The sequence below is a fragment of the Vipera ursinii genome (genome assembly GCF_947247035.1).
Source record: "Vipera ursinii genome assembly, chromosome: 5".
Lineage (NCBI taxonomy): Eukaryota > Metazoa > Chordata > Lepidosauria > Squamata > Viperidae > Vipera > Vipera ursinii.
In genome coordinates this window covers 45272268-45287551 of record NC_139518.1, presented here as the reverse complement: position 1 = coordinate 45287551, position 15284 = coordinate 45272268, and the positions used below count along the sequence as shown (strand labels likewise).

At 41.0% G+C, this 15284-nt stretch overlaps 1 protein-coding gene across 2 annotated transcripts in view; it reads right to left on the bottom strand.

Moving 5' to 3' along the window:
* The window catches only part of LDB1 (LIM domain binding 1), a 69371-nt gene extending 55946 nt beyond the window's left edge, over positions 1 to 13425 (bottom strand). For both annotated transcript variants that reach the window (XM_083364365.1, XM_083364366.1), the window contains exon 1: positions 13029 to 13425. In XM_083364365.1, the coding sequence (XP_083220491.1) occupies positions 13029 to 13053 (25 nt within the window). In that variant the 5' untranslated portion in view covers positions 13054 to 13425. The remainder of the gene's footprint in view (positions 1 to 13028) is intronic.
* Between the last annotated feature and the right edge of the window lie 1859 nt (positions 13426 to 15284).

Here is a 15284-nt window from a genome sequence, read left to right as displayed (position 1 = left end):
AATTTGATTATGCAATACTAATCTTATTTCTGTCCTAGTCCTATAAGATTTTATAGTTTCAAAGTTAAGAATCAGTGCTAAGGAACAAATTTATTACAGCATCCTCTTTCCCAGTACTCTTCAATATCTTCATAAATAAATACATAAATAAATAATTTAGATAAGGAGATAGAAGGGGAACTCATCAAATTTCCTACCAAGCTGGTAGGAACAGCCAACATTCCAGAAGATAAATAGGCTCAATATACAGAAGAATTTCAAAAGACTTAAACACTGGGCTCTGTCTAACAAAATGAAATTCAATGGTGATAAAGTAAAATTCTACATTTAGACAAAAAACAAACACAAAGGTATAGGTATAAAATAGGTGGCACCTGGCTCAATAGTAGTAACTGTGGGAGGGATCTTGAAGTCCTAGTAGACAATCACTTAAATATGAGCCAGCAGTGTGCTGCAGCTGCCAAAAAAGCCAACACAGTGCTAGGCTGCGTTAACAGAGGGATAGAATTAAATTAACATGAAATGTTAGTACCCCTTTATCATGATTTGGTAAGGCCACACTTGGAATATTGCATCCAGTTTTGGTCACCAGAATATAAAAAAGATGTTGAGACTCTAGAAAGACTGCAGAGAAGAGCAACAAAGATGATTAGGGGACTGGAGGCTAAGATGGGACTAGGGGTGGCATGATAGCAGTGTTCCCAATATCTCAGGGGCTGCCACAGAAGGGGGGGGGGTGTCAACTTATTCTCCAAAGCAGGAAAGAAGCAATGGATGGAAACTAATCAAGGAAAGAACCAATCTAGAACTAAGGAGAAATTTCCTGAGAATTAGGACAAATAATCAGTGGAACAAGTTGCCTCCAGAAGTTGTAGGTTCTTCAACATTGGAGGTTTTTAAGAAGAGATTGGACAACTATTTGTTTGAAATGGAATAGGGTTTCCTGCCTAAACAGGGGGTTGGACTAGAAGACCTCCAAGGTCCCTTCCAACTCTTATTCTGTTATTCCTAAACATCAACTTAAGTTTATTATCAAAAATCAGGATTTAACTTCCCCACTCTACTGAGTACATGCTGAGTATAGTTGGGAAGAAATGCTTCCAGCACTTCACCTGTTGGGGATCAAAAGAACTTTAAAATATCTCCCCCTCCCCCATAGCAAAAAGCTCACATCAACAGTAATTCTTCAGCCTTGCATCAATCAGAGGACAAAACTGGCTTCTTTCTCATGTCGTCCCCATTGGGCAAAACAGAAAGATGAAAGGAGGCCATTTTGATACAGCATGTCAGTGGGTACCTTCAGGAGTGTGGACTTTAACTTCCAGAATTGTCAGAAATGGCAATGCAAACTAGATAGGACTTTTAAGACTTTGGGGATGCTGTAAAAAGCCATAGTGTGATATGACAGCCAATATTAGTTTTATACATCCAAGTGCTTTTTAAATAAACAAGTAAATAAACAAATGAAGCTGTATGCAGGTCCCAGCTGAGAATTGGGGAAGGTACTACCAGATGAATGCAATTATACTTTGCATTATACCTTGTAGGAGAAATATATTACACTCTTCCTGACCAACTACGGTACCAAATATTTTTAAGGTAAAATGGAAAATTCCAACAAAGAAATATTCTAAAGATGGAATTATACTTTTATGGTTGCTGGGAATCACAGTCTAGCAGGCCCGAAGGGCTATAAAATGTTCTGGCCTGTTTAATGTAATAGTTGTAGTTCAAGCCAACAGTTTCTATGCTCAACATTACTACATGTATTGAAACACCATATACTATATTTTCCCATAGCAACTTTGCTCCTGACTAAGAAAGGTCACCTATCAGAGCTGTTGAAACCCTCCTCCATGCTGGTGTTTTTGAACCTTGCTTTAGCTGCCTACTAAGCTTTTTTTTTTTTACTTTACTACATTTCTGTAGTTTAAGTATTCTACCAAATATTGGCTCTGTTACTTTGTATCCTGTACAGGTCCTAGAGGTTCGAGGTTCAAGGTTAATCTCCTTGCCATTTTGTATATATTTGCGAAGGGAAATTGGGGGAGCAGCATTGTTAATGAGTCTGTGTCCTCTTCAAAGTAGGATAGGAAAACATACTTTTAAATTTCAGTGAGAACATTTATTAAAGTCCACTTGGTGTAATACTAATGCCAAGTAAGGCCTCTAAGAGGGAGAACAGAAGTACAATAAATGCTTCCTACAACAATCAGCTATACTTCTAGGGTACTCCTCGTGTTACCAGGACAGACCACAACAGGACAGCTTCGAGTTTTCTCTTTATCTGTGATGCCCTTCCAACATTTTTTTAGCCATGTGAAAGTCACTTAGACTTTTCCATGCTGCTGATAGCTACATTTGAAAACGAAGTCTTAAAACATGATGACATAAAATAAGACTGATTCAATAAATGGGACTCATTTTCAAGATGAATGTGTGACTGTCATGTACTTTATATGTGTATCTGATTTTCACAAAATAGAAAAGGTCCATATACTGCTAAGCTTGTAAGCCGCCCTGAGTCTTCGGAGAAGGGCGGGATATAAATGGAATTAAAATAAAAAAATAAAATAAATAAATATACCATGAGACACCAACCTAACTGAAACGTAACTTCCACTATTTGAGATCCATTCGTGGAAAAACGGCACAGCTAAGAGAATGTTTTAAAAATCTGTTAGAAACTTCTTTGTAGGCTGACAATATTAGAACAGTTTTCTCTTTTTCAGAGTAAACAGCTGAAAAGAAATATCTTGTTCATCATACAGCTGGAAAAAGGGAAAATATTGTTGCTTTTTTAGAGCACTTAGCTGGTACAAACAGAGGAGGAACTACCCTCACTATTTTTATTTCTACGTAATATTTTGGTGTAGGACAATACATTTCTGTTAAGTAAACCATTTTTGCACCAAAGAATTGAAGCCTTTGAACTATGGTGCTGGAGACGACTCCTGCGAGTCCCTTGGACTGCAAGGCGCTCAAACCGGTCAGTCCTAGAGGAGATCAACCCTGACTGCTCTTTAGAAGGCCAGATCCTGAAGCTAAAACTCAAATACTTTGGCCACCTAATGAGAAGGAAGGACTCACTGGAGAAGAGCCTAATGCTGGGAAAGATTGAGGACAATAGAAGAAGGGGACGACAGAGAATGAGGTGGCTGGATGAGGTGGCTGGATGGAGTCACGGAAGCAGTAGGTGTGAGCTTAAATGGACTCCAGAAGATGGTAGAGGACAGGAAGGCCTGGAGGAACATTGTCCATAGGGTCGCGATGGGTCGGACATGACTTCACAACTAACAACAATAACAAAACCATTTTTATTTGCATTTTACAGTCAGAGTTATTAGAATGAAAGAATATCTATGCAGTGCAGAGATAATGCTCATGCCTTAAATATGGTCTTATACATACATTATTTGTAAAAAAAAATATAGAGTATTAAGGTTAAGTAAACTTCCAGTTTCACAATGTAAATATGGATGCAACAGGGTATCAGCTCAGCTCTAAATTCTAAATTTTATGCCAATTTTAGATTTTTTCCCCCTTTCTTTACTCATACATAGCTAAATTTCCTTAACGTTTTTGGCAGCTTAAAATTTATTTTGTTAAGATGACATACCCCACAGTGTCCCTATACATTTGTTAGATACCTACTGTAACTGATTACTGAAATTCTATTGTCTATCTTACCTAGAAATGAGGATCAATAAAGTTTGTGAGAACTTTAGAATTATTTAGAATTATTCAGAATTCAGAATTATTGCATGACAACGCTTCATAGAAATGACTTCAAAGCATATTTTGCAAAGAAACAGAAACATACACTACTGTATAATTCCTAGTAACTTCCTAAAGACTGCTAATGGCACAAAATAAGAATCTTATTTTCTCTTTAACCATGCATGATGCAAAATTTAAGTCAATGAAAAAGTTCTATACAGCAGTGAGTGAAGTCCTGCAATGTTTGAGATTCAAGTAAACATTTGAAAAAGTTATAGTAGGTGAAGGAACCAATGTTATTGCAATCAATTCTGCAAGTTGAGATTTCCTCTTACCTCTACTCTCACCTCTATGTTAAAGTTCACTATGAGGGTCGTAGATCGGAAAGGGTCAAATGTCCTGATTTTTTTTCTGCTTTCAACCTTATAGATTGCACTGTTCCAATCAGCTACATAACTTACACATCTTAATCAAGATCTTGTATTGCTTGGTGGTACTGCAGTGGAAACCCGAGTTACCTCGTATTATGGTATTTCATGTGCTTCCCTAAAAGATAATTGCACAGTGTGACTTTGTGGCAGTTTTAAAAGTACGTAAACACTGTACAGTGATAAGAAAGGATTAGGTGACAAACAACATGAAATATAGAGAAAAGTGCAGGATACATGAAAATAAAATTAAAGAATGTGTTTCATTGTTGTAGATTGACAGTTAGTGGAAATTAAAAATTCCTGGTCTTAAACACACAAGAAAAGTACAGATGCGGGGGGGGGGGGGGAGAATTTAAATGAAGGCAATGGTTCTGGGAATCATATTCAAGAGAGAGGTTGACAAGCTTAGAAAGGGGTCAGAATAGAGGTGGCAAAATGGCTGATTTCAGCAGCACATTTTTTTATTTCTTAAAAAGATGTTGGGAACAAAAAGCTACTACTAGGAGGCAACCTGTTTCAATTTCCACTCATGCATCCCCCCAAAGAGTCCAAAATAGAATTGCAAAAATCTAGCAGTGTAGTTGGACCATACCTAACATCCAAGGAAGTTTTTTTTTAATGCAGAAGTGGAAACAATTTGTCTCTTAAGGGATCCCTGTCTCTATTCCTACCCTTAATTCCCCCAAGGCTAAAAATGGGGCACTGTGCTTACCAGTGACATCAACTTTGACCTTCATGCTGATTGGAGACCCAAATTGCAGCCTCCAATCTGGGGAAAAGCTGCCCACTTAGCTTAATTGTATGGCTTAATTGTATGTTAACCAACTGTTGTATCACAAATAAAAAAATAATAAAAAGCAGCTTGTAGTGTAGTGCAATGTGAACAATGCTTTGTTCTCTTGTAGTTGTAAGGTCTTCTTATTCTATCTAGTGTTGTGCCAGATTTTAAAACCCAAAATAGATTTAAAGGTAAAGGTTCCCCCGCACATGCGTGCTAGTCGTTTCCGACTCTAGGGGCCGGTGCTCATCTCCGTTTCAAAGCCGAAGAGCCAGCGCTTGTCCGAGGACGTCTCCGTGGTCATGTGGCCGGCATGACTACACGCCAAAGGCGCACAGAACGCTGTTACCTTCCCACCATAGTGGTCCCTATTTTTCTACTTGCATTTTTTACGTGCTTTCGAACTGCTAGGTTGGCAGAAGCTGGGACGAGTAACAGGCGCTCACTCTGTTACGCAGCACTCGGGATTCGACCCGCCAAACTGCCGACCTTCTGATCGACAAGCTCAGCGTCCTAACCCACTGAGCCACCGCGTCCCTTAAAATAGATTTAGCTTCCCATTATTGCTTGCATGTCTTCCTCAGCCCTCCAACCTCCACCGAGAAATAAACTTAAATCCTGGGCTAGCAGAGCTCCTTTGGAGGGTAAGAAATTGAGAGTAGTGAGAAAGGAAAGGTTGCTAGTCTCTTTCATCTCTTGCCATTTTCCTACTACAATTGCCTCTTCCAGCTGCTCCAGCATAGGTTTTCAGAGGTCAGTTTATCTTTGCAGATATGACTCTTGAGGGGAGGCCAGCTTAGGAAAGTTCTTCTCAAACACGAAAGACAGATGGTTAGGTCAAGAAGGGACCTGAGAGTTTGTTTAGAATCAGCTTCTTTCAGCAGAAAACAATCTGAGTGATTGCAAAAGAGCTAGCTGGATGGTAAAGGGGAATTCCAGTTTGCTGCAGCTTTAGCCTATCCCAGTAGGAAGCACTTCCTGCCTCCTGCAGTTCCCCCCTCCCCCAGCCTTACCCATCCCCTCTCTATTCCCAAGACTAGTGCATGCCCAGGCGGTGCCGAGTGAGCCCCAGGCTGGCAGCAAGGAGGCTCTTTTGTATTTCTCTTGGAGGTGATTGGCTGGTGAATCCCCTAGGCAGCCAAGCGGCAGAGTAGAGCGCAGAGTAGAGCGAGTTGCTGCAGTCTGGCTGGCAGGGTCTCACATGCACCCAGCATGTGACAGTTCCCAATTAACTCCTGCTCCAGTTCTGAACATACGCAGGAAAAGCCACACATGTGGCCAATATAGCTCTCTCATCTCCCACTAACCGTCACTGGTGGATATTTATTGCTCCTGCCTCCATTTACCACCTACTGTCTCCATCTTCATTCTACTGCTTTTCTAATCTGGCCATCGCAAGCAGCAAAGTCCTATCTCCAGTTCCCTTTTCCTGGGAAACAATTCCTATCAGCATCTGAGAGCTAGTTTGGTCTAGCGGTTAAGGCACCAGGCTGGAAAGCAGGAAACTGAGAGTTCTAGTACTGCCTTAGGTATGCAAGTTGTTGGCTGGGTGACTTTGGGCTAGTCACTCTTAGCCTGGATATCAGACTCAGGCAAGAAGCTGATCAGTCAATTCCTGTCGCAATCAATGGATCAACATTCAGTTGCCAGACCCTGCACTTGCAGAGGGGGGAGGGAGACAGTGGGAAGGGGGGAAAAAACCCAATTCCTATCAGCAACTACTGCCATCCTGTGGCTTGGATAATAAGAAAACTCCTTCCTTTTGGTTTGCCAAGCACTCCCTTCAAATTTCCACTGCTAGGAAAAATTGGACGACATCAGCATTTGCTTAAATTTGTCTCAGTATTATTTGTCTATCTTCATGAAATTACAGCAGAGTATTTAAAGCCCAACACTGCTCAGCCAGTATTTCATTTATATGTTGCAGTTTTTCAGATACCTCTTTCCCATATTCTCTGGATTCTTTCAAACCCATAATGCAGATTTCCCCAGTTTCTAGCTGCATTTTCCAAAGTCCGGATTTAATTCATGTGCTTCTCTCACAAATCATATAAATACACTGATCAGGTTTATGCAACATAGTAAGCTGAAACATGACTGGCTAATTATGCTTCAGAATGCTATGTAAATTAAGCCAATACAATTAGTTTATTATTCAATGTAGATATATAAACTATGCAACTTGAAGAGTTATTAGAATTAGTGGACAATTTTAGCTGCATAACATGAAAAATTAGCCAAATAATGACTGCAAACATGCTACTGAAGTAGATGGATCACTTCATTGGGAAATACATATTGTCTCATCCTTTTTTGTCAAACCACATAAGTGAAGTTTATGTTTCTACATATATCCATTGAACAACATCAATGTAGTTAAGGTACACTCTTCATATTTTGTTTTAAATTTTATTGTTGTCATTTGCAAGTCACCATCAAGGATCTGCCTGTGTGCTTCCCTCATTTCTACTTGGCATTCCTGTAACACTGGTTAGTAGGTCCAAATGGAGAAGTGGTTTCCTAATCCATTTATTGCAATAATGGAGTTTTGTTAAATTGCACAATATCATTTACTTGCTAGAATGCCTGCCAAAGTCAAAAGCAGGTTAACAATGGCCTAGTTCTTATTTTGAACATGCCTAGTGATACCAGCAGAAATTATCTTTATATAATTTATAATAGTTTCAAGTAGCACTTCTTGGGACATAGACATAGATGTATGTAGATCACTTGGGTATTTCTACCCTTAAATAGCTTAATAAACAAAGCTAGTATTTCTTTTTAGGATTGGTTTCTGATTCAAAAGGAAATAAAGTCAATTACATCTCAGTCTGTTCCTTACTGGAGGAGAAAATTATTCTTATTCATCATGCATTGTATTCAGATTGGGAATCTCATTTTCTTTTAAAACAAACTTTAGCTTCTGGTCCTTACAAAAAGGGAAAGAATTTGTTGAAAACGTGGTGGACCCCAAGTATTCTGGACTTAAGCTATAGCTTCTCTAGTTAGCATGAATGATGGTAGACAATTCTAAGCACTCAATTGTAGTCCCCCAAAGCTAGAGAGCTCCTATTTGCCTATCGCTGCTCTAGAAGTAATAATAGAATTTCTAAGCTCTTACACAGAAACTTACTCAAGCTCCTATTGTGCTGAATCAAATACTTATATGGACAATTTCTCTCTCACTTGCTCAAATGTATTTTTTTTAAAAAACTATGAGGATGGATCACTTTTATTTCCTCTATCTCTCTCCTAATCCATCTTGACAACTCAGAGATAACATTTACAATAATTTAGAATTGGTATTTCCTTCACAGAATACAGTACAACCACTGGATCAGATAGCTTAAGATACTTGGTCCTTATTTTCTGCTGTGATGTGTCACCTAAAGTTGAGTGATAGAGTATTTGGCAGAAGTAACCCTGGTTTATGAAAGTGGTGGGACTTGAAAGAGAAGAATTTGAGCTATAATTTCCAATATGACAACTGGCAATTCAGTTTTAAAATGTTATGCCTCCTAGTCATATTTTCTGAGATAATAAAGTCAGGATAAAGGACTAAAATAATCTAGAATGACTCCATATTGGGACACAATAGTGCAATGCAGGCACTATTTCTTTGTAATTCGAAAATGTATTTATCATTGTGATTTCACACTGAACTTAACATTGAGTTACTAATTCTGCAATCTTGCAACCTGTATCAGGTGAACAGTGGAAATGAGAGATACACGACAGGTAAGCAGCTTCATCTAGCTAGGCAAATATGAGTTTTTAAATATATTTTAAATGTATTATTAATAGCAAATTTAAATAAATGCATGAAGAGAAATAAAAATATGACGAGTATACAACAACAAAGTTAATAGTAATGTACAAGTAACAGATAAGAAGGAATGGTTTCCTAATACCATAAAGGGGTTTTTTTTGTATAGTGTGAAATAAGGTAATATGGTATTTCTTTGCCATTCCACCCTTTAAAGACTTTTATTTTCAAACGTATTATAATCCACCCACCCCACTTCATAGAGGGCTGTGTTAATTCGTAAAAATGTAGAGGAATGTGAAAAGGGAGGTAGGAGGAAGGTTATCTGAATTCTCAGAAATATATGACACTTTTACATCAAGAGAGGAAAGCTCTTGTAACCCAGTCCTAACCTGGAAATCCTCAGCAGCACTCTAACAAAAAGTTGGAGTTAGTTTTACCTCAAGGTAAAAAAAAAAGGCATCCTGTCAGATAATGGCCAGAGTTACAAGATCTGACCAACCCAAAGTCTTTACTTAATTATGCCTAAGAGGGAAATTTTGAGGAAGAAATTCAAAGACACTTTGTAAAACATGCATATCAAGATCTTTACAAATGTATAGATTTACCGAGTTGGAAAGATTCTCTTTATGCCTTTACATCAAGGTAGACTTTCCTGTATTTTACTATTCCCAGAAGACAAGCTTACATCTTGTAGATTAATGTTTAGAGAAGCAGATAATCAAGCCACCAATATTATAGTAGATACCTGTAGATCAATGAATGCATTTAGAAAATAGATTCATCGCATAACCATGTGATATACAATGAACTCAAAATTGTCAATCAATTTTTTATATTAGAAACATGAAAACAGAAAGCATTCACCAATCTAAAAATTTTGATTATTTTCCAAACAGGCTTTTTATTTTATTTTTGCCTGACTCACTGCAATCCATTAAAATGGCTTTTACAGGATACTATCCATGGCAAATCCCCTTGTACTGAATTACTTGTGCTCAATTGTAGAAATTCTTACAGTCTCCTGACTGCGTGAAAATCATCACCATGCACTCTACAGAGCAGTTTCATTGACTGAACAGTGACAAAGGGATAGCATGTCCAGCACCAGCTTCAATCAGTTATACCCTCCTTCTCCATCATGCACTTTTGCCATTCTTTTTCCTTTAAAAATGGAAAACATTTTTTAAAAAAATAAATAAATCTGAATTTGGGAAACTGAAGAACTATAAAGCAAAAGACAAATGAATAGATCAAATATTGGGATAAGACATTTTTCTTCACTCTAAAAGAATGACGATGAGGAACTCGCTTTGCCTTCTTATCCTTTGGAGAATAGAAGAAATACAGAGCTACACCATATGAAGAAATGGCCAATGGAGGCAGCTCTTTTGTTATAACTTACAAATGCCACTGCTTCCTCTTTAAAGACAGACACCCACAGCTGGAAACTCCTCCAAGTAAATGCACCCCCCCCCTCCAGAAGAGCAGCCACATGAGAGGTTCATTAAATGTTTCTAGTTGGCAGAAAGCCAGAACCAGAGCTTGCTTGTTCTTCATTCCAATAAACAAGTCTGTCATGAGCAAAATCACAAGGAAATCTTCAATTTTGAGAAGAAAAATAATACATACACAAAAATATAAACCCAGCAGTTTATTTCTTATCCACATTTTTTTTTTGAAAAAGGCCACATTCAACTGGCAGGTTGATTTGATTGTCCAAGGAGGCCCTCTGAATCCCAGGTCAATTGTAATACCTTATCTATAAACATGATTACATCATAACTTGGGACATGGCACAGTAACGACACAGCATTTGTTTCTACTGCCATGTTGTAGGAAGGTGAGATTTAATAAAATCCTTGCTGCACCACAGCCCTTCCACCCTCCCCAAGGCTCAGCTAGAAAGGAAAATGGCAATAACGGCATTATCCTGTACAGACATTTGTGAGCATTTTGCTCCAGATGTAGCAAGAATTAACCTCAAGCCGGCAGAGCAAGTATGAATGTGAAATTCCCTCCCGTGTGTCCAAAGCTGCAGCCTGGGAGCAGGATGCTGTTTCCATATCCTGCCAGCCTCCATTTCAGTCAATGGGCAAAGGGGGAGGGAGAAAGAGAGAGGTGAAATCCTGGAAAAGTGTGAAAGGAAGTTGGATGGGGGAAGGGGGAGAAGCCCATGCTGTGCCTGGTGCTTTAAATGTTTGGCCTGGCTTTGGAGGGAGAACACGTGACTTTCTGCTTGAGGAAGCAGCAGCCGCTCTGGCAGCTTCCAGTGGGAGATGGAGGAGGAGGAGGAGGAGGTAGTAGTGGCAGTGGTGGTGGGGGAAGGGAAACAGGAAAGGAAAGGACTAGTTTAAAGAAGGGATTGCTGCAAGCTAAGGAAATAGCTTCAGCCAGACAACAGGTAGGGGGCAATGGCGGAATCAGAGAGGTGGGCCACTCAAATATCCAGCATCAGAGCAGGCATGCGGTTGTTGCTTTCTGGGAGGAGGAGGAAAGGTTGTGCTAATCTATAAGTATTGAAGGAATTTACCTATATCTGGACCAAGGAATACGATGCACTGAGACAGACAACTCGGGAAGCAGCACCTGGATATTCCACAGCATGCAGAATCTCAGCATGGAGTTGAATGCTTTGGAAGAACTGCAGCAATTCTCAGACAGAAACCATACCCCTGTCAAACTAACAGTGGAGGAGTTTCACCCCTCTACCTGGAGTGAAAAGGTATCCAAATATGTCAGACCTGACTGCTGAAAATAGCCTAACCTATCCCTGTACTCTGCACAGTTCATTTATTTCAAGCAGAGAAACTGAAATAATCCTGTTTCGAAGGAAAACTAATTCCTGAATTGCATTTCCCAATTTTGGAACATATCTCATCCTAAAATCAAGCTTCTCTACATTTATATGCTCTCTAGGAAACACAAGTAGGATGGTTTTACATTTTACAGCTAACGTCATTCGAAGACTAGTATTTTTATTAATTTATTTGCCACCTTTCTCACTGTGGGTGGCTTAAAATACTCTAGGTGGCTTAAAATAACCCAAAAGCTCCACAGCAAAGTTGTGGGGCAGTGTAAGAAACACATAATGTCAGTATCTCATAATGTCTTGGATGATCTTGGGAAGCTAAGCAATGCTAGCCTCGGTTGACACTTGGATGGGAAATGACCATGAAATCGCGAAAGCAACAGAATGCTTCCACACTGTTGCCAAGCAAACAAGACATATCCATAAAGTCACCAAGATCAAGCTTGATTCAAGATAAATGCTGACTTTTTTTTACCTAACAGTGTAGCATTTCCTTCCGTTATAAGTTTCATGTGAAAGAGGTGAGTACACTATAATCTATTCAGCAGTGATGAGTCTGTATCTATGCCAACCACTCCTGTTTAAAAGCTGTGCAGGTTTCAGTTTCTTAAAGGTGGAAGATGCCTCCCCATCCTCCACATAAACAGACTTTATCATCATCTTCCTCCAGGCCACAAAGGCCAACTTATCCTTTGTGCAAAGAGCTGTCCCTTCACAGAGCCCCTCCTCCATGAAGGAGTGAAGATTTGCACTGGCACAAGAAGAGCAAACCCAAAACCACATCCTTGAGAACTGGCAGGCCTTCAATAACGGGCATTCATGATCCTGAACTGAAGAGATGTTTCAGAATTCAATTTCCACCTTGAAGGAGATGCCAGATCACAAAAAACCAACTCAGCACAGCTGCATCCTTCTGGTACGGAACACAAACACTTCTGGCCAATGCTCTGCCCATGCAGGGACGCCCTAGGGAATAGGATTTACAGAGGAAAGTCCCGCTGCTCTTAACTGTTTTTGTAACATGGATATAGCTGCTCATAGCCCAGCACCTCTTCAGATTACCTGCAGCATAGTTCTCGTACCCCAGGCTCTCTTTCCTACTCCTGGAAATGGCTCTCCACCAAAATAGTAACTTCAACGGACATTCCCCTCCCCGCCAGGAATCCCAGACTTCTTTCCCAACTGATACCGACAGTTAACTGCAAGCAAAACGATCAAGAGCGTATGCGACGGGCGCCCCAGCCCCAAATCGATACCAGGTTGCCCCCCTGCTGCCAGAAAGCCGAATTCCCGCGCCCCGGGCTTGTTGGGGAAACCTAAATTCCCAAATGCCATTTTCTGTCTCCCTTGTCGTTTCCTGGAAGGAGGAAGATTGCTACGAGGCTGTTTTCCGATGGACTGTTCCCAACTGCAGAGGGGCCCGGGCAGGGGCAGGAGGAGGAAGGAGAATCCCTGGACTCGCAAAAAAAAAGGATGGACGCCCCAACCCTCCCTTCTCTTTCTCCGCGCGCCTAGACTCACCTGGGCATGCACAGCCTACTGACATCTTCACATGCCCGGCCTGGCGCAGCAAAGGTGCGACGTGCCCGCTCGGCGGGTCCTGGCATCCGCCGCCTTGAGAGAGACCCCAATCGCTGGGCAAGGCCGCCCCCGATTGCGGGGCCTCCCCGCCGGGGAAACACAGCAATCGCAGCAAGTGGGGCAGCCCCGATGCCTCTCTCCCTACGCTCGTCGGCCAGTCCAGGGCCGGGCTGGGCTGGGCTGCGTTGGCCTGGCTGTGCGCAAGACGACCCTGCGCTCCGACCGACTCGGAATCCGATCGCCGGGCTGATTAATATGGCAATGGAGCGGCGAAGGAGGAGGAAGAGGAGAGCGCGAGCTTGTCAAAGTGACCCGAGCTGAGTGGCGAACCGCGATAGGGAAGGGAAGGGAAGGGCGAGGAGAGAGGGGGAGGGGCAGCCATGTGACGCAGATGGAGAAAAACACACCAATCTCTGCCACAGTAGCCACCCTAGGCGGGCTCGCGCGAGGAGAGGAAAGGGGAGGGAACGGAAGGGAAGGGAGGGAGGGAAGGCAAGGCCAGGCTAAGGCGCGCGCTTCCATATGTGTGTGCGTGCGTGCTCAGAAAAAGACATGTGCTGACACGTTTGCAGGCGTGCAGGCATGTTTGCAGGCAGAGGCACGGTCTAAGCTTTACTTGTGCGCAGGTTGTTGTTGTTGTTTTTAGGCGCGAATTGTGATTTAGATTAACCCGCGTAAGTAAAAAGGGAGCCCCCCCCAAAAAAAAATCCTCTCACTTCCTTTTCACCGAGACAGTAATTTTTCTTTTTAAAAAAAAAAAAAATCCGAATCTCTGCTTTAATCAGAACAGTCGTTCTCCTTTTCCGACGAGTTCAGACTCTCCCATTCCACTGGGCTTCATGGGCTACATCGGAATATTTCACAGTCTGGAAAGGACGAAGTGAAGATTCTTCCAGATTCCCTGTAAACCCCCCCTTTCCAAGGATGAGCAGACTGGGTTAGTAGGCTCTGCTTTGTTATGAACTAGAATCCTGAGATTTACTAGGTGAAGCCAAGTGCAAAAAAAGAAGCCATACGCAGGTAAACGAACAGGCACTCCAGAACTGATTAAGGCTCACGGTGCTGTTCCACAAAAAAAATCCGATTCCTCACCAACAGTACACTGAGGATGGGGTGGAGAAGGTTATTGATTTGTAGGTAAGACGTGCAGTGATTAGGAATTATACAATCTACTGCAATTGATTCAGAGATCTGAAAATCCAAATGTCCCTTAAATTTATCTCTCAATCGACATTTTTTTTCAGGAAAAGGCTGTAGCCTTGTACTTCTCAATGCAATTAACTGTAAGTAGATCTCAGATCCAGGTTAGATAATTTGCAACAAATGGAAAAATATATTTCAAAATAATTGTCCCTGCAGTTTAACATTCAACCTAAATAGCTTTTCCCTCAATTTCTCGTGAGTGGGGTCTTGTCATTAAAAGTCATATACACTTATGGAAGCGTTGGCACGCTCCATTTTTTCGCCTATATTGGAATAACTATAGTTCCCAACAACATTAATCACCAATTGCTTTGATTGTGACTATGAGTGTTGTAAGACACAGTCCTTAAATCTGTGCTCTATAGCAGAGCCCCCCAACCTTTTGGGCACCAGGGACCGGTTCTTTGGAGAAAGATTTTTCTGCAGGCCAGAGGGGGCATGGTTTCGTGTTCTGCCTGCATCCAGTGAATGGGGCTTCACTTGTTTGGGCGGGCTCGTTTGCTGCTGACTTCCCACACTGGTATGCCATGGCCTGGTGCCGGTCAACAGACCGGAGTTTGGGGACCCCTGCTCTATAGCATAATTGTATGCTACTCCTTCACATTTTCTCCATCTTACTTTTTGGGTTCTGATTCACATGTCCTGTCTGCTTCTTATCTGTTCAGTTTTTTGCATTCAGAATTCAGCACATATTCCAGATTTCCCTTTGCTGAGATTCAGTCTTTCCTAAAAGTAAGAGAATATCTGGGGTAATTACTACTCCATTAAAGAAGTATAGATCATTTTTTCATTTTTCTAATGACAATATCAAAATAATGATTCCTAACGTGTAGTTTGATTTCTTATGTATACAGGGAAAACTTCTTTTATGTACAATGTAAGTATGTACATATATGATAATTAACAAGTGTGTATATATTTGATAATTAACAAGTGTTCATTTAATTTTGCCACTTCTAATACTACACACTCTCTCTCTATATATGAAGGGAC